This window comes from Acanthopagrus latus, chromosome 24 (genome assembly GCF_904848185.1).
Source record: "Acanthopagrus latus isolate v.2019 chromosome 24, fAcaLat1.1, whole genome shotgun sequence".
In the NCBI taxonomy this organism is placed as follows: Eukaryota; Metazoa; Chordata; class Actinopteri; order Spariformes; family Sparidae; genus Acanthopagrus; species Acanthopagrus latus.
This window is the reverse complement of record NC_051062.1, coordinates 6968142-6994231: the sequence shown is the minus strand read 5'-3', so window position 1 is coordinate 6994231 and position 26090 is coordinate 6968142. Positions and strand designations below refer to the sequence as shown.

The 26090-nt window shown below is 39.9% G+C and overlaps 1 protein-coding gene across 2 annotated transcripts in view; it reads right to left on the bottom strand.

The window, feature by feature from the left end:
- mgat5 (alpha-1,6-mannosylglycoprotein 6-beta-N-acetylglucosaminyltransferase) overlaps nt 1–26090 on the bottom strand; it is an 83273-nt gene that overhangs the window by 21234 nt on the left and 35949 nt on the right. For both annotated transcript variants that reach the window (XM_037091489.1, XM_037091490.1), the window contains 7 exons: nt 24353–24442; nt 21002–21073; nt 18503–18664; nt 16559–16728; nt 15111–15245; nt 9118–9251; nt 1726–1859 (listed from right to left, as the gene is read on the bottom strand). In XM_037091489.1, the coding sequence (XP_036947384.1) occupies nt 1726–1859; nt 9118–9251; nt 15111–15245; nt 16559–16728; nt 18503–18664; nt 21002–21073; nt 24353–24442 (897 nt within the window). The remainder of the gene's footprint in view (nt 1–1725; nt 1860–9117; nt 9252–15110; nt 15246–16558; nt 16729–18502; nt 18665–21001; nt 21074–24352; nt 24443–26090) is intronic.

Below are 26090 nucleotides of genomic sequence, written 5' to 3'. Positions count from 1 at the left end.
GGCTGATATAGTTACCAGTGTGAACACTCATCCAAGTCTTTGAATATAATGTTTAAGTGCCCTTGATCAAGACAGTTAACTCCCATCTGTCCAACAGAATGCCTAAGTGGTAAATTAGAAAAAAAGTTTACTTACAGTGGGCAGCTCCAAATGCAAAGGTATGAAACTATTAATCTTTTATGTTCCAGGAAGTACAGGACCACAGCTGCTGAGAAACTAAACAACTGTAAGCAAAAAGCAATTTTCACATGAAGAAACTATGTTACAGGGTGATGAGTGAATCAATGAATGAAAGGGTGTCATCCATAGGAGGAAAGGAGACTAAAAAAAGTTGCATTCATGGTCGTGGCCTTAACCTCTAGAGAAAAGATTCCAACCAGTGGTATTGAGTTGCCCGACTACTAAAAAAAAACAAAAAAACTTAAACAATCAAAAGAATTAAATATTGTGCCTGCAAGTGAGCAGAAGTTTCAACCAGTAAGCTTAAAAGTGATGGAGAAAGACAAGAAAGAAATTATAAGTACAGAATCCAAACAGAATGTTTTAAGTGATAAAATTGAAAAAATAAATTAAGTTAAAGTAGATTTATAAAGTACAAGTGGTTAAAGTGGTAGTAGGTAAATTGTCTGATTGAAGCGTTCAATAAATTCCACTTTAAAATCCATGCAAATTAACACATTTTGATCACTAATGTAGCGAGGAGCTTTATACTGATTATGATACAGTCTCAATCTAAGAGACCTCAAGTGGGACAAACCACGATCAACTGACGCAACTACATTTGCAGGATCAGATAATGAGCCAGTTGTGTTTGACTTATTATTCAGTTCTGCGCATCTTCATCTCACATCCCTCTGATGTAAAGAGGCATTTGCACTACAGGCACTATACTTGAAGACATCACTCTCTTTAGCTTCAATTATCATTCCACCAAGTTACACTGTGAGACATCTAAAGAGTCAGTTGGACTCAGAGCAACACAGTCTGAAACATACATGATGTCGGTCTGCTGAAAGCTCATCAAGGCGCGGGCAGTAATCCAACCATCAATGGCATGCCAAACAATGTGCAAATCTCTCCAAGTCTCTAAGTCGTTTTTGTCTAGGATACAGTAATCCCTTGGTCTCCGTGCCGCAGTGTGAGCATGTATTTGAATATATTAAAACTCCATGGAGAGGGCGATAAGCTGAATTTGAGCTCCTAAACCAGACTGTTATTAAGTTTCCTGTGAAAGTTTTACCCAAGGTTGTTCAAAGAGTTGCACTCACTGCACAGCTCTCAGAGGTCTGAAATTAGGTTATATATATATATATATACATATACATATATATATATATATATATATATATATATATATATATATATATATATATATATACATATACATATATATATATATATATATATATATATATATATATATATATATATATATATATATATATATATATATATATATATATATACACACACACACACACACATATATATATACACATATATACACACACACACACACACACACACACACACACAAATATGTGTGTGCCTTTGTGCATGTCAGAACATTTGAGTGTTAAAAAAATGTTTAAAGGGGTTTGCAGATATATCAATATAGTATACAATGGTGAATAAATTGCTTACATTCATTCAAGAATCAATTTCAATCATGTCTAGGTGTCAAATGTAAATGTTTGTGTGATAGTGCATTAAAGTCTGTATTACCTTCCAAAAGTTGTCGACCTTGCCATAAACCAGTGATTGGTTCTGTCTCTTGATGTCATCAATGTGCTTGATGTCGCTGGCGTTGAGGTGCTGCTCCACCACGAAGCCCAGGAAGCTGTTGTCTGGGGTGTGAGCTGCGGCAAGATAAATGAACAAAAATATATAAAGAACACACAAATACACAAAACTCTAATGAAAATCGGTGTCATTTCACTTTCAGTATGCTGCATTTAAATGCAGTAAGGAAAAATGGAAAAGACTAAGAAAAAGAAAGAGGTGGAAATAAAAGTCGGTGATCAGTTCTTTGAATATAAAACAACAAATGACTTGAGGCCATTTTCTCGCCTTAATTTATGCATCACTGAGGCAAAAACAAAAACACCTCAAATAAATCTTTCACAAGTGTCTGCTTTTCAGAGTCGGTACTATTCAGCTAAATGAATAAGCCCATTTCAATCTCAGTGTTTAGCACAGATCATAATTCCAGAGACAGAATGGACAGTTGCACAACATAACTGGGCTTTTCAATGCTGTAGAGGTCGTAAATCTCCTTGAGGCACATTTGTGATTTGTGGTATCGGGTTACATGAATAAAATTGACTTGATATCTCGACAAGCACTTTGGATTTTTGCTCCATCCACTCCTTACTGCCCAGTGATGACTAGTTACTGAAGCCCAGATTTGGCAGCACTTTACCTTACTGCCATCTGCCTAGTAAAACCAAAGTGAAGACAAGGCTTTTCAGTGTCCAGAAAAGATTTAGTCAGAAATGAATATGCTTTGGAACCTAATTTCAAAACAAAAGGGAATAGAATAAGAATCCTGCAATGCAGACCTCATCACCTTTTTAAGGGAATGAAACAGGCTGCAAAGGAGGTGTTTGGTACACAGTTGTGGTTTGTCTCAGAGACTCGAGGGAGCTGCTGTGGTCAGAGCTCGTTTTTTACCACAACGCCATTACTGCAGAGGCAAATTAAGAGCAGTCAGTCGAGGGAGATGGAATTCGCTCCAGTACAGTAAATAAAAGGATTTATTGGGACCATTTGTACAAAGAATTTCCATACCACAGCTGCAAATTAACACGCCTACCACCATTAAAACAAATTAGATTCAACTCCTGCAACCACCGGCTTAATAACACCTTCTGTGATAACAGGTGATAAAACATGGCTTTTAAAACATGACATGGACGTGACACAGCTGCTGTATCATGATTTGGCTAGTAGATAACAGTATGTACAAACAATGACGTACTGTACAGTTCAACACAAGTAGTTTCACAAATACAGTTGGTGTGTTTTTATCTGGGCGTTGGCTCGAATGTGACATTTCCTTGACAAAAGGCACTGTTTGCTCATTTGGTCTCTTCCGATAGTTTACATATTGATTGATTGATTTACTCTGATTAAGGGCCACAGAGAAGAAAAAAAGAGCAGGAAATGTGTAAGGCAGAGTAAATGAGCCCAGCACCAGACCGGACAGTTTTCAAACAGTGACAAAATTGTGTAATTTCTTTTAAAGGATTTAATGGAGGGGCATGAGCAAAGGAAAAAAAAACACCTTGTGCTGATCTTAAATAACAACATTAAATAGTTTCCACTACACTCGTGGAATGTTTTTGGATGCTTATCACAGGTTGCTTTACACTTCAAAAGAGCCAACTGACAACACTTTCCTCTGAGCATGACATGTTTAGTAACATGTAAGCTGACACACAGTATTGTTAAATAATTTCTCCTGAAGAGGAGCCAGGCGGTAGAGACTATTCATCAGGCTGCATGTGTTTACATGGGTCGGGGTTGCAAATTCTGTCCGACTCCTAATCTAATTTATTCAAATTCTGTTCCTGTTCTGCACTACCGAGAATTAAAATGCACAGAGGAACCAATTATCAGCTGAATACTATTCACCCTGTGTTTTTTGTGTGTAGGAGAGCACAAGAATGTGGGAGTAGATGTTATGAAGATCTCACCAGATCTGTGTGAGGCGTCAGTGTGGGCAGGAGCCTAATGTTCTGAAATTACCTCCAGTGTCTCTCTAATACTGGCTGATAAAACAATAATATAAAAATAAGAATATGAACAGCTCAATAACACAACTAATTACACTTCTTTCAAGCGTAACTCCCCCAAAACAGCTAAATTAAAAGGATGTCAGCTGACTGGTCATGGTTAATACTACTGAGCATTGAACAGGTTTGTACTGTTATACAGTATCTTCTGTGGCTCTCTCATCAAGTTTGAGGAAATAACCATCAGGTTATGTTACAAGTCTATAACTTCCATGTCCAACTGGAGTGTCAAGTAATTCTTCTTCGTTGTTGCAGTCCAACTCATAATGTCTTTAGTCCACATCCAAAACATAGGCATTTATACAGCAGCATGGGTCTAATGAGAAAATGTTTCTGAGTTGCATTATGGGAAAGGTGGGATCCAGTTCTCTTTCAACTTAACTCATATTAAGGAGAAAAGGTCAGGGTATTCTATCTATATCCATCATTCAAATTGTATTCATGTACAGAAAAGACACAAAAGCAGATAAGATGATTGCAAACATAAATGGGGGGGGTGACAGCTGAATTGTGGAGTGATGGGAAGGAAGAGCAAACAAGTACACATTTAAAATGAATGACCATTCGTTTGTTCTGCGAGGCTAATGACTTCTCTCTTTGTGATAAAAAAAAAAAAGAATAGTAAATAATGTGATGACAATGGACATTTTTGAGGCTATTCATTGCCCAGCATCATGTCTACCATTGTAAGAACATTAATGATCTCAGACTTGATGTTAATTGTTACATGGGGCTACAAAGTGCGACTTCAATGATTATGAGAATTGGTTACACTCCAAGGAATTAGGTAAGAGGAACATACAATTTAAGAGCATTTTTAAACAAACACATGGCAGCACAACACCTAAGGTGGTAACTAATAACTGTGATGTGTTTCTGATGGCAAAGAGGCAGAAAAGGTCCTAGGCACGGGAGGAGGCAGCACTAGCACTCGTGTACCAAACTGACTGTGTAAACAGGACAGGCTGTTAATTAGTGTTCAGCCCTCTCGATGCATTTGGCAACAGATGCCTCCTCTCCCACTAGAGCTGCTACTCAAAATGTCACTCAACTTGCCACAGCTTCATCCGCTATTAACTAACAAACAGCCTGGGAGGACAGCGGTGCTAGAGAAGCAGCTGCTTTGTTGCTCTTGAAGCTTGCAAGTAGGGAACAAGTTTGCTTTGTAAGGAATCCTGGATTCCTGGATTCCCTCTGTTAAATTGGGATTCATTTTTTTTGCAAAGTGGTCGAGATTAGTCGGGGAACAGGGTGAAGAAATGCTGGTTATACTCTTGAGGGCAGGATATCCTGTCCAACAGGGTGAGAGCGACTGCTCAGTGGCTTCCTTTTTAAACTGTGGCAGCAGTAAAGTCTCACTACGTCTGCGCTAGAGGCAGACTATGCTACATTATCACATAATGGCACCTGCACAAGAAAACTGACCTGGAAAAAGTAAAGCAAAGTCACAGACTAAGGATTATGTGATTACTGTTGGCCCAACACTTGAGAGTGTGGATTAATTTGACAAGAAAAACTTCTAAACTGCTGGCCAGACAGAAAAAAATAAGGCTTCTAACTGCAAAATGTATCATCAGCACTAAAATCTCCAACATTTTACATCAAAGACCATGTTTATATGATTTATTTGGTTCAACCTTAAGGCGAGAATACATAAACTTTTAACTGTTTAGCGTCGTTATTTTTTTTAAAGAAATCATAAAGATGGTGTGTGTGGTGAACAGAAGCACTGGCTCTACCAGACAGTCCCTCATTACAATTATGAAAATTAAGTGTGTTTAATCTCAAAGTAATTCTCTCTGATGAGTACTTATTTCCATCTCTGTAGCAATTAGAATATAAATATTACCATCTGCCAAAGAACTAATGATTGATGATGTATGTCTATTACGCCAGCATGTCCTTCAATACTGCTGAGCTCTGCATTTAGGATGCAATTCAGCAGCAGCAGCTTGGTCTCCGACTCAATCTGAGGAATGAAATCAAAGGAATAGTTTGTAGTCTTGCCAAGACTTATGATGAGAAGATTGAGATCACTCACGTGTCTCTGCATCAACTGTCAAGCTAGGGCTAGCAGCAGTTAGCTTAGCTTATTATGCACACTGGAAACCAGGGAAACGGCATAGCTCTGTCTGAGGGCTAACATATACGCCTACCGGAACCTTTAAAGCTCAAACAAACTAAATTCTTGCTAATTTAAGCTTTGTATTTAGCTAACTCCCAGCAACAGAGAATAAACATATTTCACAAAATGTTGAGCTACACTCGTCTCAAAACACATTCACAAGAAGATTAAATAAGATAATAGATTATTAGCATCGGAGTTATTGATTTTTTTCAGACAAAGACTTGGCCAGCTTTTATCCTTTAATTTGCTTTCCAATTTGATCATCAGCATTAAAATAGTCACATTAAAACCAATATAATAGTAGGTAAAATATATCAGAAACTGTGTGGCTAACAGTGCAACATCTTAGAAGCCATTTCATGAACTTTCTACAGGAAATTTTCAAATGGTATTTATCTTATAACTTTCAACAGATTCTTTCTTTTCTGAGTAATTCTGGTGATATCAATTCAAGGACCACATTTTTGTGCTGCTGTGTGAGAGATACAGGGAGAGAGCTCACAACTGAAGTCCATTGATCCCACACAGATGAAGGAAAAAAAAAAAAAGATAACCTTCAGTGAGTAGGTGTGCCAGGGATACTATCAATCAAAGCTTCATAGGCACTATCAGCTGAGCAGATCTCAGGGTCAATTACGTATTTGGCAATGCTTCAAAGATAAATACTATCTGCTGCTATGTTCAACCTTTGACCAGTGTTAATCATCATTTCCAGAATGGGTTAAACATTCATCAGCAGGTATACACAAAGGGAGAATGTACATGAGCAGATGTATTGTAGCAACCGCTTTTGTGCGGTATGACTTCAGTAACGACGCTGATAGGCTGGACATAGAAGGAATGGTCAAAACTGAATTTTTGGCCAATTTTAACACTTGTTTAACAAAGCAGATTCTTTTGCCAGATGTATCCTTAACCGAGTTTCTAAATGGGTTTTTAAAAGAGCACAAGTGCATGACAAAGTTGTTAGATGGCTAAGTATCTCTGTGACAGTAAAGCAGAGGGATTAAAGAAATTATCACTTTTCATGGTCATCCCTGTTTACAAAATAATTAGATAAGAAGCTTGATATTAGATAAGAATAGCTCACTTCAGGTTCACATGCTTCTGTAACATACTTCTTTTCGGGCTGATGAAGTGCGTGCTAAATAAGTCAAACCTGCCAGGACTTGAATCCTTACATGTCATTCTGACCTGATCAAAAGTTAAATGTATTTTATTTCCTGATTATAGATGATTTGTGCTGTTGGAACCGAGCCAACTTAAATAAGATGGGCAGCCCATTCAAACACAAATTGTACACAAGAAAACACTCCCTGTTATCCAGACTCTGATATTGATTAATGAGGACAATTTGGCCTTGTCTTGTCTTATTGGCCAGAGGCCACATGCTCTCTTTTTCCGCAACCAATGATTTATAGAGCTGTGCCTAATCGTAACAAATGGACCAATCCAAAAGAAGGATGAATTACCCAGCAGCATCTGATTTGTCCACATTTACATCTACATTCAATAGGTGAGCTGAGGAATATAAGGAAATCCAAAAAGAAATCCAAATATGACATTTTATTAAAAAGGTTAAGTGGAGCGGATTTAGGAGGATAGAGGAGGCTATTCAGTATTCACTTTTCATTAGTGTAAAATAACTTAGCTATAAATAGCTGAAAATGAGCCTTTTACGCCTACACATTTTGCATTGCCATTTTTATTCAATAGCCCAGCACAAACAAACCAAACACTAGCTCTAGATCTAGAGACAGCCTTTTGATTTTGTCATAACGGCCACCATGAGGGGATTGTTACATGTTTGTTGTTGGTTGCAATCTGCATCCTCACTACTACATGCGACTGAATCCTACACACTGGACATTTAAGGTTTGAGCAAGTAAGAGTTGAAAGTTGAGAAGAAAAAAAAAGGACCACTTTTGTGGGGAGACTGCTTCAGGACAACTACATTTAGGCATTACCCTTGCAGATCCTGATAAGATCCCTAAAATGTCCTCAAGCAGTCAACCCCACCCATTGTAAATCCAAGCAAACATACACAGCTGCTCAGAAATATACACAACTAGTTTAATGTGCAAATATTGTTTGTGCCTAATCTGATAACAGCATGAGACCGGACATGTTTATCTATCTTCGAAGGTGTTAGGGTTATGCTAGGTGCTGTTTGAGATGAACGGGGAACGTACAGCTGTTTAAAGCTGAAGTTAATGTGTTATGCAGTAAAAAAAAACAAAAAAAAAACAGGTCTCTTGTGCCTGGTAGTGGTGCCATTCTGTGGTTTTAACACTCAGCCAAGCCACTGTGCACTTGTTTCACCAGCGATATCATCTAACCTAGCGACTCTTAACTGAATTTCGTGCAAAGGCCCCAGTGTGTTATGAGAAAGACATACCCTATTCAGCCAACAAAGGGCCTATTCAGGTGCAGTGGTATTTTGGATAGCTCCGGGCATCACCTCACAAATGGGTACTGCAGGGGTAACATTTCACTTTCTCTTAGCCACGGGGAAAAAGGTCAATACACCAGGGGGGCTGGCTCCAACCTCTCCTCTGCTGCACCGCCACCACTCATCCACCTCAGCAAATGTGTTTGACTCCAGTTACAGAGAGATCTCACAGTAGGAGTGATGGGCTCACACATGGAGCAATAAAACCCCTACGTCCTACATTCATAATCACAGTAAAATGGAGAGCTGAGTGTCTGACCTCTTACTTTGCTTTAATCTGCTTGATGATGTTCCATTAGCGAGCTGCGTGATGGATTTTCAGAGCCTCTTTTATGCCGCTTTCCCAACCAAAACATCACAATTGCGACAGAACCATGGACTGGAAAGAGCCTAGGGTGTTATGATCACAGTAACTGATTCATACTGCAAGTAGCCGTGTATGGCAATTTGATCTTATTTTAACAACACAGTGGGGAAACTTGGTGAGATGATGAAATCTTTGAGAAACGTGAATGTGTGGATTCTCAATTGTTCAGCACCAACATACCTGAAGATTTTTTGTCAACCAGCAAAGTTCTATGTGCTCGTTTTAATGGCATAAGTGAGGTAACTTGTTTTTAAATCCTGCACACAGACAGACGTGATAGAGCCAAATGCATTGGTTTTAAGCCAAAGCTCACTAGTCCTCTCATAATGGCTGACAGTTGGTGCTTTTGGAAAGAGTGTGTTGTGTGACTTACGGAACATGGTGTTGAACTGCTGCGGGTTGAGGTTCCACTTCCCCCAGGGCGTCTTGTGCCCCTTGGACTGGGCGTAGTGGGCATGGTTGAACTCTGGCTCAGTCCCGAAAGAGTCCAGCACCCGCAACATGCACCTGTAACATCACACAGAGACTTAACCGCTGCCTCATGCTAGAAGCAAGACAATAACACCATAATATACATTTCAATTAAATCATAATAAATGCATTGTATCTTGCAAAATCAATGAAACTTTGAACCATTACAAATCACCTCTACACAAACAGGCACACTGTTGTCATATGTGTTGCAGGAAAAAATTTTCACACCTTGTGCAAACAATTTCAGTTATAGAGAGAAGCCAAAGTGCAATAGAGGAACAAGAAACAAGCTGAAGGTTACTTAGTTGTACAACCACTTTATCACACTTGTAAGCTAGAAGACCAAGAGTATGGGGACACTGAACAATGCATGCGTCAATATTTGCCTTGTTGACTGCCATCAATCAATAAAGCAAATAAGATGACATTCATCAATGACGGTGAGTGATATTTATTTGATGTGTCACATCAAGTTTGCACAAGCATACATGTGAGTTATGGCCAGTGAAATAACTGCCACCAGTTTGTAAGGCTGTATAAGTGCTGAAACATTCATATCAATGAGTGAGTAGTTGAATAGCTGGCTTTAAAAAAAAGGGAAGAATATTTCTAAAGTGGGAGACAGGCACATTTAGGGTTGCTATAAATTTATCTTATGACTGAACTTAGGCTCTTTCAAAGCTAGTGTAATGAATGAGAGAATCAATTGGAAAAACAACTTTCAACAATGGGGATTTATTTGTTTCCCTGGCAAAAAAGGGGGAATAAATCATGCCAAAAGCAAACAAACAACAGCAAAACACCAGCGTCATCCCAGAATTTCTCAGTTATACATGTATTTTCATGCTGAAGATGTAATTCTGTGTTCATCTGCCCTTCTGAGGATTGGTTCTACTACATCAAAAAACAGGATGTTGTTGGTATTGACCAACAAGATGGGTTAATGACAGAGAAAATTCAGTGCACTCAGTGTTTAGATCATGATCTAATATAGAGGCTTGCATCTTTTGTATTGCATTTTTTTGATACTTTGTTCCTGTAATGAATATGTTTCATCTTACCCTCTTTGGTTTAGGATGTATAGTACTGCAGCAATGATTTCTTACCTCCACCAAAGAGGTCAAGTTTTCATCTAGGACTGTTTCTTTGTTTATTGTTTGGTTTATCAGCGAGATTAAACAAAAACTATTTAACTGAATTGTACCCAACGTGGAAGGAGCATGGCTCCCGGCCCAGAATAGCTGCTATGATGTGAAACAGGATAAAGGGATGGATCCAGGAATTGTTTTTTCATTTTCTTTAACTGCTACTTAAGGTCAACATTTTCATCATTTAGTAAGGGTACAATGCATGGATCATACCAATGACAACACTTAAGTTTTCATAGTAGGTAGGTTTTTTTCAGCCACTGTACACCAACAAATAGGGAGAGAAACCTCTGACTACCACCAACAAATGCATTATGAGATAATGGTGATTCAGACAGACACCAATATTGATTAGGCTTGACTGCATGAAAGAGTAGTGTGTGGATCATTACAATAGTTTGAAATGGAGAAAAAAAAATAATGTTGGTAGTATAAATGTTGACCCATCAAAAAACTGTGCCTAGTAACTAGTAATTTCATATGCAATAACAGATACAATATGTATGTTTCATTATGAAATGTCTTTTTATACTGTTTCAAAGCAGGTCCATATGGGACGACAGAACCACAAAGATAAAGCCTCCATTCTCTGACTGAGAGTCAAATCCTGCCCTGTGGAGACTGTGAAAGGACATCATGGCTGACGGAAAGGTCACAGCAGAGGATTAATTAGACCACAACTAGGAGAGGGAATGTTGTATATGCAGAGAAGCACTCACTTGTGACCTTTAACTTAATGCGCAGCATTCACTAACTAGCTCATTGTTACTCACTTCTCTTTTCAAGATGCTGTCAGGCCTGCCCCACTGTCCTTCACTGTCTACCTTCTTCAATTAGGAGGGCAAAAGGACAATAACAGAAATCTGAAGTCTGGCTAGAAAATACTTAAAAAGATCTATCTCACCCTCTCGACTATGAATCTGATGTTTTTCACTGATTTTTATTACCCAAAAAAATGTCTTCTGCAACAAAATTCTAAAATGATGAGCCTCTTTTATCGGCCATCTTGAGCCCAGTGCTTTATTTTCTTGTTGGTAAATTAAATGAAGTGACTCCCACTTTGGGTCAAGGTAGAATGGCCAGCATTAATCACATACCGTCTGTTTACACCTGCTTTCTAGCACTACATGCAGCCTCACACACATACACAGACATCTGCACCTAAAAATTCTCCCCCTCTCTCAGTGATCGTCTCTCCGCCCCAGCAGATGCTACACAGCTTGCTGTGTGAACTGTGAAAGGCCCTGGGAGAGCGCAAAAGCTGGGAAACTCTTTCACCGTGAGGAAACTTTAGACTGAAAGCAGAACAACAACAACATGCCCACATGCCATCTCCAGCCACTCAGGGGAAAAACAACCTTCATCCGTCTCCAGTAGATACATCTTCAACAGATGGGTGAAGTCCTGCTAGATCCATAACATGCTGTTAATATAGCTCCAGCAAAGGCTTTCAGTACATATTCGGAGTCCGGTGAGTTGACAGTAGGCGTCATAATGTGGCAGGAGGTGAGGCTGTCCAACTAAACAAGTATGCACTTAGTGGCTGTAACATCACAATCGAGCGGCACTTAGTGGGGACGTTGTTGTCAAAGTAATTTCACTGTAAGGTAATCCACCTGAGGAGATCCCAAATGGATAATGTGTAACAATGGCTATTATAAACAAAAGGCTTCTCTCCTGTTGTGATCATCTCCCATGTGAGATAATCAATAAATAAAATGGCTCCATATGGGTCATTAAGAAACAGGCAATCTGAGTTGGGAATTTATTTTTAATATCAATGTACCTGAGGCTCTGTTTCATGCCTGCACATCCCTGAGGCTAAAAACAACAGCTGGATAAACAGACATGTGTGTTAAGATCTGTCTTATAAAATCATTAAGCTGAATTACTCCCCCACATCAAGATAAACTTTATCATGTTATTGATTATTCTACTGGTGTTGTCTCATTGCTATTACCACTGGATTATTGCTAGCCACTTTTAGATTACATTTCCTCCTCAATGTTATTGACAATGTGTTCTAGCTAACAGACTTTAGCCTGAAATATGTTGTCAGCCTTTTTACCTCACCTATAATACCGTACTTTTAATGACATCACAACCTACCTTTGAACATGTTTGAGTCATTAGATCAACTTCACTTAACCCGTCCCCAACATAAGCAGCTAATAATAGCATGGCTGACTTATGTGTTTTGGTGTTACAGGTTACATTAGACAGAACCCTGTTAGGATTTATGTTAAGTTTAAGGTCACACATGTGACTAACTGCTTTATTAGCCATAGAGTTTAGGTTAACTTTAGCGGCTATCCTGTGAAAGTTTACCAGTTTTACAAATAATATTAGATTATTGTCATTTTTGAGTGATTTTTTTTCATTCTTATTTATTTTAATTGTATTAAATAGGGACTATGCAATTCATCATAATTCCAATACAGGAAATCAAACAGATGTGCTGCACAAGTTAATAGCTATTCCTGATTTTCGACTCTTGTCCCTAGTTGGGCCTTTACGTGCACAACATAGCAATGTACTAGGTAGTGCTTAATAGTAAATGATTAAATTTGTATGCATAAACTACCTTGGAATATTGACTTTACCATTATTTGTTTTTACCCTGACAGCAGCACAAACATCAACACCTCTGAAGAGAAAAGAAAGTCTGTGACATGAATCTCACACACACACACACACGTGCGCGCGCGCACACACACACACACACACACACACACACACACACACACACAGGCACTATATGGAGACAGTATTGTTTCAAAACAAAGATTTTGGTAAAAACATGTTTTTTTCTTTTCTTTTAAAAGATGAGACAAAAAGATAAAGGCATGGGGCAAAATCATGAAATCAAACTTGCGGAATACTTACAGTTGATGACTAACTTTTTGTTTGTCTGGCTTCATTTCTGCATTTTTGTCATCGACACCAAATGTAGAACTGGTTCACACTAGCACATTTTCCACAGCCCGGCTCATGCAGATGACAGTGCTGTACCCGATTACATTATTGGATGAAAGGATTAAATGAAACGGAACAATAGGGCAACATTGGCTCTAGTTTATCCCCAGAAAACAACAGCTCAGAGCCTTGCAGTTCCTCAGGAGTAGTATGAAACACAGTGACACAGCGCTGTAAGACAGATAGCCAGAAGACTGGGGCAATAACAAAACACATTAATCACTAACAGGCCTGACAGACTTGGCTGCGCTGTCCCAAAACACAGAAAAAAGGAACAATAATGACAAAGTTTATTGTTTGCAAGAATTCTGGGTCTGATATACAAACAACTCTGGCATGACCTGCTTTCCTTTACGACAAATAAAGTCAAGAGAAGAATGAGAAGGTTTCACAAAGGGATTCTTAGGCCACAGAGGTGAGTTATTCACTTACAGGAGACAGCAGAGTAGAGGACACTTTGGCAGACAGGCAACACTGGGAAACTGACTGGGTTACATCCAGTGACACAATAAAAAGGAGAGAAAACCCTGCAGTAAAAGTCCTCTTCACAACATACACAGTGACCTAATGTGCACTGACACAAGTGTTAGATAATGGTAGGAAAATAATGCAGAAAATAGCATCTGGCCCTTACATTACACCCGAGGCTGAATCAATTTCCTCTGGGCACAAAGGGAGCGGATGCAGTTTAAGGTGTTATGTCGCAGACAAACAAAACCTGGTGACAAGCAGGAGGAACCAGCGGGGCCATTAGTGCCCCCAGACTTATTGTTCCTTCTCTTTTCCTGTCAGACAGAGCTGATGAGAGCTTCTTCAAAACAAACCCGGAGAGCCTCATCCATAGTCCTCAGCGGAGCAATCGGAGACAGAATAGACTCAGCGGGTGAAAATATCACAATCAACAGACGCTGCTGCAGCCTTTTGGGAAATTGTCGTAATGTATGTGCAGAAAATAGACTCCATATCCCACCAATAGCCAGACAAACCACAGCCCAATGCCCTTTGATAGAAAGCTGTTAAATCACAGTTGGCAGTGGCAGCACAAGGTTAGAGAAATGTACAAATTACTGAACTAACTACAGTGCTGACATGCTAATTTGAGGGAAGTTCTTGCTCAAACACAAAAGTTACAGTGCAAGAAAATTAATTGTCAACAGCTCAAGCAGAGCTGCGCAACAGCCGCTTTTAGTAAACTGTGGTTGTCCTGGGAAGCCGGGGGTTTTGAAAGACAGTGCATGCTCAGCAAAAACTCCCTAGATACATAAAGTTTAAGATAAAAATCAAATTATAGCAGTCACCAATTTCACATTGTGTTGATTTGGCAGGGTCCACAGCTGTCTTGCAGCAAGTGGGTTTTGTCCCTGATCAAATCAGCAGAATTTACTGACTGAAAATGTTTTGTACCACGCAGACCTTGAGGAGAGTTTTTGACTGAAACTGCTGCACAGTATCAAGAACTGTTAATTGCTTCCCATATCAGATAATTAAAGATTTCAGTACTTGTTTTGGCATTGTAGGAGGGATTTACTGATGGCTGTCTGCCGTGGAGAAAATTCATGAAAGCACTTTGGTCTCAATTCTCTAGAAGACTCTAACTCTAGAGTTATTAATACTTACAAAAAGAAGCTAATTAGCTTCATGAGGACTGTGGGTGTAGTATGATCCAATTTGAACATTGAAAAATGTTCAGTCGTGTAAGCCACCCATTACTCATAGTCAGAAGCTGATTGAAACTTTTCAGGTAAGATAAGATAAGATTTGTACTTACTGGTAGTGGACCCAGGATGGTCCCAGTGTCTTCTTAAACTGGGTGAGGCCAACAATGTCAATATAGATAAGCTCAACCACTTTGTCACCCTGGGTCGGACAGCTCGACTTGTTCCCCATGACCTTCCGCATGATCCTGGAGAGAATCGATAAAATCAATACATTTTTCTGCATTTTATTACACTTAACATTAATTTTTGATTTTCAACAAAAGCTCAGGAGTTAAAGCAAAACACAATTGCAAAGAATAACTTTTTTCAGTCTACCCCTGTTGTACAGAGCATTTTGTTCATTTATTCTTCCATGAAAAATTCAGACTTGTATGTATAAATATTTAAAAACTAAAACAGATCAAATAATCTCAAGTCCAGTAGTGTCTTCTTTGTCTGATTTTTAATATTCATTGGTATTGCGAAGCACACACCTCAGGGAAACTGCTGAAATTTGGCCTTGTGATCATACGTACAGTACAGCTAAAGCGGTGAAAAAATACTAATGTAATGGGATATGTGTTGATATCAAACTAAACCCCAGCCATGACTTTTGAACTTACAAAACGTATTTACTTCCTGCCTGACTGCACATTTGTGCCTCAACAGGGAGCCAAAGACAAATATCATCCCTGACACAGTGAGGACAGTCAAGGAGCGTTGGAGGCCATGTCAAACAGCCCAAAACCAACAACACATAGCAGACAAATAACAGGGGAGATGTATTTGTTCAGTCTAACAACCTTAAGCAAATACTGAGAGGTGGTTTACCTGGGAAAGGTGATAAACAAAATGTGCTTTTACTGGAGGCTATGTTCGCTTATGGTTACATTTCAATTTTACAGAACCAGCAACGGAAAATTATGCAAAATGGTTGTTGTGGAATCAAGCGTTAAAAAAAGTAGAATACGGTCAGCCCAAGGGACCAAATACAATGCAACTTAAACACCAACAGTTCACTCAGAGGTTTGGCGTTTGTTATGTTAGTACATGATAGCTTTAAACAGAGATTAGTTCAGCTAATTTCTTTCTAACTATACGTCCCAGATTTTCAGCCCCAACTGACTCTGACTGAATTACATCACTTGAGGCAATTAATCAGACGCTAAAGAAAGTTATCTCCTGCAATTCCAGCCCAATTCCAAAAAATAAGGGAGGTATATGACATGCATTTTCTTAAAAAAGGTGCAATATGTAACAATCAGCCACTTTGCCAACACTTAACAAATAAGTGGCAGCATATCACCAGATAAGTGTTGACTGCTGCTAACTGTAGCTGTTGTTAGCTAGTTAGCTCAGTTAGCCCTGCAGCTTGCTGTCTTGATTGGGAGCTGAGAGTGGTATGAAAAAGGACAGGCTGGCGCTAGCTGAACATATACAGTATACTAAATGCACTCTCACTGGAAAATACAGAGTGCACTTAAGGCATATCATGGTACTTTGTGTGTTTGGTACTGACTCTTTGAGCTCAGCCAGGGAGGCTGAAATGCGAACATCATGGCCCAGCAGGTACAGAGTGGTTATGAGGTCACTCCATTGGACCAATTCGCCCAATGGGCCACCACTGAAGGCGTTTTCTGCTATTTTGAAGCCCGACTCCTTAGTAAGCAGACCCAAGTGCACCAGGATCTGTTAGAAGGGAAACACATGGACATTAATAAGTGATACTACTGTAGGAAACAGAGATGATAACGCTGCATACTGTAAGGGTTCTTATGGGAAAATACATGTCAGGTCAATGCTGAAGCAAAAGAAGCTGGCTTGAGCTACGGTCAGAGGTAATGCGGCAATATGTAGTTAATATTCAACATGCTAATGAGGTAATAACATAACTCAGAAATGTTTATTGTTTCCATAACTGAATAAACAAGCTGTTCAGAGGAAAAATGGATCCCCACAACAGTGTCTAATGCTAGAAAGGGGGCAGGGTCCTCTGACATCTGGTCATCTTTATTCTCCTTAACAGATGAATAAAACTGTTGACAAATAATTCAAAGAAACACCACAAGTTTTGTATTCAAAGAGACTAACAGGGAATATAAAAACACATGTTTGTCCTAGGAGAGAACTGTTAAAGTATCTTTTCCCCTGTATATTCTCAGGTGCACAGTGTACATGCTGAGAAAAACTCATGCAAGTTAACTAAATCATGAACACACACACACCAGATGATTTTCAGTGGCTGAGGGGAACACAGTGTTCCACAGCAGGCGTAGGAAATAATAGCCGGCTTTGTTTGAAGTGACCGACACATTTTTCATTGTTGACAGCCAGCCCCAGTCCCAGAGCACGCTAGTCAAGGATTAATATGTGCGGATTAATATCCAAAAGAGATTAGCGGCTGAAATAAAGAGCCGGCTTTGAAAGTATCTGGACTTGGACAGAAAAACGCTTTTATTTAATTATAGACTGGACAGATTAAACTAAGAAACAAGGATAGGTAAGTCATCGTAATTAACATGACCCGGATGACTGAGAACCTTCATCAAGTGTAGGTGAAGCATGGATACATGAACAGACGAGGGTTCTTGTTTCTTGCATCCTCTGCTTTGCTAAAGGGGACACTGCTTTGCATCAGCACCAAGGTATCGTGGGAATGTGATGTGAATTATTCACAAGGCCAGTCGAAACTGTGGAGTACATTATTCAGAGCTGGGAGCTGCTACCAGCTTGGGACACAATGGAATATCCATGTCAGTCCTTTCTCACCACCACTTCTTCCCCAAGCAGCAGTCTACAAGTGTGAAGAGTGTGTGGATGAGTGTGGGTGCATGGATTTCAACAGGCTGAAAGCTAAAGGGATATGTTTTCAGGAAGTCCATATTCCTCTCACTTTAAGCAGGTTGAACATAAAAGATTTACTGGTAAAATATTAATATTCACTTGTGATATTTTGCACAACAGTAGGAGTTTCAAATTCACAACTAAGTTATTTAAATTTGGAATTTCACTCTATGTATTATAAGGATGCAATACATAAAAATTGGCATGCTTGATTTCATACTTCAAAAGACTGCCTGCTAAATGTATTATTTTTTATATATTCAGTAATATAGTTACAGTTAGCTAGTTTTCTCAGTCAGTTTACAGCTAGACAGACAAGTGGAGGGAGTGTCGGTGTTTACACCACTAGCACAGGTGCTTTGGACCGCTGGGAGAAAGAGGTTTTCTCTAGCGAGATATTTTTCAGGCCTGGGGCTAGCTGGTTAGCATGAATTTTCAGCTCAGCAGAAGCTTTTTATGTTTTTTTATTTTTCAGGAATAAACAATAGGTTGTTTAGAATTAATGCAAAATCTGAAAGTGCCACCAAAGATCTCAACAAAATGCCACACAAATGCAGCGAGCACACTATCTTGTTGCTCTCTCAAGTGCACTGCCATGTATCATATGTATTGGGCCCACCTTCTTTCTTCGACGCCTGGCCAGGTTCTGCTTGCCAGCCAGCGAGCGGATGGCGCTGACCCATGGCTCAGCCATGCGTTTGATCCTCAGCATCATCCAGCGGAACTCCTCGCGTTGTGACATCACGCGGTAAAGCTCCTCAAAGCTGGTTCGGAACTCTGCCTGCATACACCGAGACGACATGCAGCAGTGACACAGTCAGTCAGTGTCACCCCATACAGTAAATGCATATATGCTGTTAATGAACAGTATGTTTCTACATCTGTGCATCAGATAATGTTTTGCCGTTTTTTTTTCAAAGCTGTGAGACACTGTAACACCATGATCACATTATTATCCTGTCACCTGCTCGGTTATCGTAAATAACTGCTTTTATCCATCTCTCTGCTGCTACTGATGAATATCCACCCAGATCTTTAAAAATGTATCTAATCTCACTTTAATTTGTTATATTGAATTCTGCACTTCCTGAATGGCTAAAGGGCAGTTTTCTTGGAGAAAGATACCACTATAGGAGTTGTTGTAATAAAACCAAATAGCCTATCCAAGTCAACAGTGCATGCTTCACAATAAAACTGCCTAAATCCTTGATCTTACCACTTTAGATGGATGGATTAAATGGAGAGAGAAAGGAACGCACAAATGTCTCACAGATACGTGAACGGATGAATGAATGTTGAGCACTAAATATGTCGCACCATTTGTCAACCTATGTGTGTCCCATTTTTCGCTCTATAATCACTGAAGTGATTCCGTTGAGGTGATAATAGCGATAATAAATTGTCAGAGGCATCCGCAGAAGAAATTATATGATGGGGGCACTAAAAAATGTGTCTTTGCACCGACAACGAATGTTTGAGATGTCTCCTGAGAGCGAGACATCAAAGAAACCTTAGCATGAATCTGTAGAGTAAAAATTAGGGAATTCAGAGGGGTTTTGTATTTATGGTGACAGACAACAACAAATACCGAAGCATTCAGAGCGTCTCAATGTTGCAAGCCAGTGTGAGCTCAAGCTGTACGGTCTGAAAGGAGTAACAGCTTTCAATCGGCGGCTTTATGGAGGGGAGGAGAGGTAGAAGTATTCTTACTTTATAGAGAGCCAAATGAAAAAGGCTTTTATGACACTGGGATACTTTAATGGACATTAGGTCCAAATGTTTATTAAATAAGATGTGATGGAAAACAAATTAAGCTGTAAAACTTCCAACTGTGTGTTGTACTAAACCCATCCTGTGTTGTAACACTGGTGACTAAGTGGAAGTCAAAATACAGAAACTAAACCAAGGTCAGAGCCGGATTGGTTGAGTCACACTATGACAGCAGCACAGAGTACTTAAGGTGAAAATGTGAGTAGTTTTGATTTGTTTATTGCAGATACTAAAAGAAAAAGCAGTGAACGGGACAGACCCAGTGAGAAAAAGACAGAGTGAGCGAAGGAGAAACCACAGTGCCATTACCGGCTTCTAAGGTGGCTGAAACAAGGCTGTTGCAGGGCATTAGCATCCCTCATCACGACAGGAAATCACTTCCAGAGACTGAACCTATTAAAATCTGGGCCTGAATTAAAATCTCCAAAGCCTGTCAAATGGCATCTCCCCACCAGCGAGGGCTCAGCACTGTTGATGCATCCAGAGAGGGGGATGAAGAGTGCTTAATATTGATTCACCCGCAGCAGAGGGAAGGGGGTGTGTTTTCGAGGACTGTGCGCGAGCCTATCGGCCTGAAGAAGCGCTCTAAGTGGGATTTGAGTGAGCTGCCGCATTGGCAGGGATAGAAGATCATTATTCCAGATTTGTCCCAAGGTCCCGTCACTCCAGCTTTGGTCTGCGAAAAGTGCTCGACTTTTTTATGCCGTCGAGGCACGTTGACAGTGTGGATCAGCCTCAGCTTGCTCGCTCGTTTGCTCTTTTAAAATATCATACACAGTGCAGGGGAAATTACCACTCACACTTTAATGCCATTTGAGGATATTTTAAACAATTAAATATTAAAAACTATACTCATATTAGCCCGAGTGTTTCTTGAAATTAAATATCCCATTAAATGTCATTTTCTACTGTGGTGTCTGCACATTAAACAGGATGATGGAGTGGGACTTAACATCGAGAGGGACTCAAGTTTAAAAATTTATGCTAATGGAAAACTTGCTGTCACAGAGTCTGAAGTTGTCTCACACACACGCACACACATATACAAGCCTCTCTTGAACTAAAATGAATACATTCAAGCCACTTGGATGACGACTGTGACACTTGAAATGTAATCTGACACCTTTCGAAATAAAGCTTCGATGTCCGCAGGAGTTTTGCTGCAAAGCTTTGATTTTGGACATTACAGTAGATACAGTTTCACAAGGGCAGCAACTACAAGTAGAACAAACCTGTTTATGTAACAACAGCGTGTGAAAACAACATTTGCTATTTGAAAGAGCAGCCAAAGACTTCATTGTGTTTTGTAGTTTACAGTTAATGGGAGCTGTTTGCTGTGTTTTCTCACCTGTCCCCTCCTGTCTATTTCTTCATTCAGGGTCTTTGTCCTCCATGGCAGGCGGGGACACCAGTTCTCCACCTGAACAACAGAAGAAAAAGCCAACCTATTTATTTTACTCGAGGCAAAACTGAAAACAAAACACAAAGATTCACACAGGACTAACTCTGCTAATGCACATTTAGTAACCAGCCTTCTTAGAGTCATGAGAGGATATTTAGTAAGCCTGCTGCAAATTACTGCCAGAGGTGCAAATATTTGCTGAGCTGCAGTTTATATGAACTGCTGCTAAATAAGATCTGACTTCAGGATGTTTTGGTGTGTGTAATTGTTTTCTGCTGCTGAATTTGGAATAAGGGTTGAAGCAGAAACAACGTTGGAACTGCAAGAAGGCAGCAATATGTGGGGAAAATTAGCTACTTAGCCAAAAGATTGAATGATGTGAAAAATCAATGCCTTGATTATTTCTGTAAACAGGAAAGCATTATAGGATTACAGGCTGCAGCAGGCAGATCTTACTGGACTGGACCTGCTGCGATCCATTAAAAGTCAGGACAAAAACACAACTATTAAGCAGGAGGCCGCTGAGGGAAAAGAGGTTCCTGTTGTTGTGAAAAAGAGAACTACTTAGTCACTTCGGCATTTTTCTGTATCTGGATACCAGCAGTACACTGGTTTCATCACCAACACCAGTCCCTCTGCTACAACATGGATTCTTCAACACCAACATTGCCATAGTAACCGTTTTAGCAAAAAAAATGACAACATGCAATTAAATAGCTTAACTTGTACATAGAGGGATAGAATTGGAGTTACACCCAGTAACTTCTATTAACTTTGCGAATGGCAACTTTGGTAACACAAGCACATAGAAGGTACACAAAGCTCCCTAATTTGTATGTTGTTGTCTGCAGAAAAAAACAAACACAAGTCTTAATAGTCTAGTCTTAATCTACTCCCACCATCTAAGGAAGTAAAGACCCAGTGGATTTATTTTTCAGGGAAATGTCCCCACAACAGCAGGGAATATAGGCAAATATTAGGTAAAGTACAGGTAAATAAATGCTATTCACCAGTGCAGCTCAGTGCCAGTAAGACCATTATAAAACGCCCACACGAGACAAAAGGAGGAAGATATCCACTCCCAGGTTGCTCATTTTTTTTGATACCACTTATTCCTGACATCTTACTTAATCCATGTAAATTGCGTGTCTCTCTCTTCCTCAGCATCTGTCTCAGCACTTCCTTCCTGCAGTTTGACCAGAGAGCGTCATGGGAGAAGTGTGTGTTTCGCCTAACTCAGCAACAAGAGACTGAGAGAAAAGCTACCAGAGACAAGGTGCGTGTGTTTATTCTTCTTCACACTCACGCCATGCTAGTTGAGCCCTGACCTTCTACAGCTGACATCCATCATGATATGCTGCCCCCTCCGGTTTGCCCCTCTGCAAGGTTAATGCAGTGGTCGACAAGTATGAATTATACATGAAAAAACATGTGTATTTGAGCGCCTGCGCATGTGTGTCTGCGCTCTTAACAGACAAGTCCGATCGCAGCTGTTACTAAATGGAAATGCATGCTTATCGCCATGGCAACTGTGAGATCTGATGACCGGGAGTGGAGGCAAAGAACTGTTGGATAGAAAATGCATTTGTCCTGAGTCTTTACAGGAAATGTGTTTGTGTTTGTTTCCCAAGCACTAGATAGACTAGTTTCTCTCCCCCTAATGGATTTTTCTGTTGTCCATCTCACTTCTATTTTCATACAGCACTGGCCAGGCTTTCTGAGCCCCTTCTTAGTTCACTGCAAAGCTTTCAGCTCGAATACAATATTCATAACAGGCTACTGACCTCTCCAGAGCTAAAACCATGACAGAAATCTAACTTTTCTTTTACAAAAAACAAGAAGATCTCCAACTGAATATTCTCACTTAAATCAATACTTGATGAAACGACTTAATATAATTTTTCCAGCAGAAGAGAGGAACGCGCTAACGAATCAAACTTGAGCAGCAGAGTAATCACGGCTATGATCTATGGAGGATCTTTGAAATGATAAATCACAGTGGGAAGCAGAGCTGTTTTTACACATCTGAGAATGAGAGTTTAAAGAGTCTCATGAGCATGCATTTTGTATTCACATGGTGAGGGGTAATGTGTGATGTCAGACCATTATCAGATCATTTTCTCATTTAGATTCAGGGAAGAATGAAAGCCATTACAGAGAAGCCTAAAAGACAATATTAAAACCTTTCCCCCTAACGTGATCCATTCCCATGAGATTAATTTCAGCGTTACAAATTAATTCTGGCCATGTTGGAAGGAAAAATCATGCAAAATTGAGGGACTCAAAGCATCCCTTGAAGGAACACAAGCTTCTATATGTTAGTGCTTGTCAATAATGCACCACTCCTCCCTGCTGGTCTGGCTGTTTTTCTCCTCTTCGCAGAAGATGTGTGGAGACTCAGACAGGGAAGCAAAGTCATTCCACGTCTTTCCTCGGAGGCTGAAAACTCATCTCTTCAAGAAGCACCTCACACCCCCTCCCTTCCCACTGAATCATCTCCTCTTCTTCCACACCGTCCACCTCAACACACTCTAATTTGCTCTCATTAAAAATGAAATCCCCTCTACCTCTCATATTATCTTATTTTTAGCGCTCTGTTCTTATGTGATCATTCTCAGGTTACAGCAGCATTGTCAAGGCGCTCTGCCCCTGAACCATCCATTTTTCTGGGTTGTCTGTGACATAACTTGCAGAAATCTCAGCATCCTCTGATCTTGTACCCACTGTACCGTTACCACCATAACAGAGGGTAAATTATTAAAATGTTAAATGCAAATGTTCTGTACTGTGTTATAGATATAGCTATAAAACTTAGCATGCTAACCACGTAGCCCAAGCTACCTGATAGTACAACCCTGTAATATAGATAGTACAACCCTGTAATATAGATAGTACAACCCTGTAATATAGATAGTATAAATCCTTTAAAGGATAAATCATCATATTATATCATCATATCATATTACATTTTTCTTGCTGTCAACAAATGAAATGTTTTAACTTTCCATATATCTGTGCATCTCGGCATCATCATCATCATCAATTAAAGAAGGGTCAGGGTTAAAAAGGTTTGAACTGAATTGAATTATTAATTTAATGTTGAAACTTTTAATACAAAAGTGTTACTAGTAAAGCTATGTATGCAGTCTTTGTAAGAAATGCTTATTGATGCTGTGATGGCTCAGAACATGTGGTAAAATGCAGACAGTGTTTGCATCCCTGAGTATTTTTTTGGGCACATACTATACACATGTAAGTTAGACACTCATTAACTTCAATGAACACACTCAAGCTCACCTCACTGAGGTAAATGAAGAAGGAGCAGGTGGATCCATCCACGCCATAGTTGCCGTAGCACGAATCAGAGCGCCACATCTCTTTCATCCACTGGGGGGGGGAGAGGAAAAGGCAAGATTAAATCCACTTCTCACCCAAATCACCCCCTTAGCTCACCCAAACTTTAATATCAGTAAAATATACGAGCCCACTGTGAGTTTTATCAGTGACCATAAAGTAACTCTACTAAGGCAATCACATTGACAGCCAAACAACTGCCATTTGGAGCTTTTTTCATTCTAATAATGGAGCTCCTTCTGAGGGTACAGAAAAAAGTCAGGTTGATTCCAGACACTGTGATGTGTGAGTAGCTTGAGATGCAAGGAGAATACATAATGCACAGTTGTAAAAATTAAAGCACTAGCTACCTGCCTAGTTTTCACTATCCTCATGAAAACAGTCCATGCTGTTTTAGTGGCTCAGGATTATAAGTCATTGGCTTCATTATCGAGAGTCAAATGGAAAATCTGGGCTTTAAAAATAAAAGAGAGATAATTTCCCTTTCATCAAACACATGTGCAAGTCATCCAGTGAAGCTGCTCAGCGGCCAACAGGAAGAGAGGGAGTTTGTTCTGGAATAGCACTCAAGTGTGACTGTGTGGGAATATATCATTGTGAAAATGGCCTTCTTGACTGAGAAGGAAGAACATGCATCCTCAATAAATTCTCTCAAAAACAAAAAGGCTAGAAGAAAGGTTGCATTTGGACATGGACCCTGAAAGGACCCTCTATGTTTTCTCTTCCAATTTGATCCCTAACATGATAGATTTCCGTGGCACTGCCATGAATGACATGCTGGGACACATGCAAAGTGCAAGCCCTGCCGAGCTAAGATGTGGACTGACAGCTATCCTGCTTAGTTCATAAATTCGAGTACATCATGCATGCTGACTTACAGTAACCTAAGGGAGCAGACGCCCAGGGAAACGTGAAAATCAAGCTTTTCAAGCTGTTCGCAGAGGGGAGACCTGGCAGATGGGCTTGGATCAGACTCGCTTGGATGGTAAAGGCATGAAGATTGTACTTTATTTGTTTAAACGACAAGCGAAGAGCTCTTTAAACTGGGAAATGGATTTGTCAGATGTTGTACACATAGTTAAACTGCTGTGGAAAACCAGTTATCTGAATTATAAGGCCTTTCTGAAATCAGGCCCATGTACAGTTTCTGTGTGTCCTGGTGTGTGTGGAGAGTGAGTTTTGGCATCGGCTGGCGCCCAGTTGGAAATGCTGACAGTATCAGTGGAGGATTGGGACTGGCTGAGCAGATGGTGTGTATGATAGGGCCCTATCAGCTCCAGGGAGACCCGCCGCACACAGAAAAACAGAAACGTTGGACTGAAATTGTGCATACGTCTGTGAGCGTGTGTGTAGTTTGCGAGTATGCACCTGTATCTGTTGTTGACTCACTAGGGCCCTATTGTCCCGACAAGTGAAATTAAACCTGCCTGCCACTAGACTTTCCACACATTTCACACTGCACACTGCTATTATGGGGCTGTTTGTATTTGTGCTGTTACTCAGGAGCTAAAAGGTGAGTGAATAAGGGTCATATATCAACCAGGTGACCAGAAAGATAAGTGTGTAAATGGGTAATGGTTTGCTAATCAGTTGATAACGCTTTCATTTATTGAGGCAAAAAAGTATTTATGAGAAATTTTAAAGGCGCCATGCAGAGTTTTTGACCACTAGTAGTGCTATG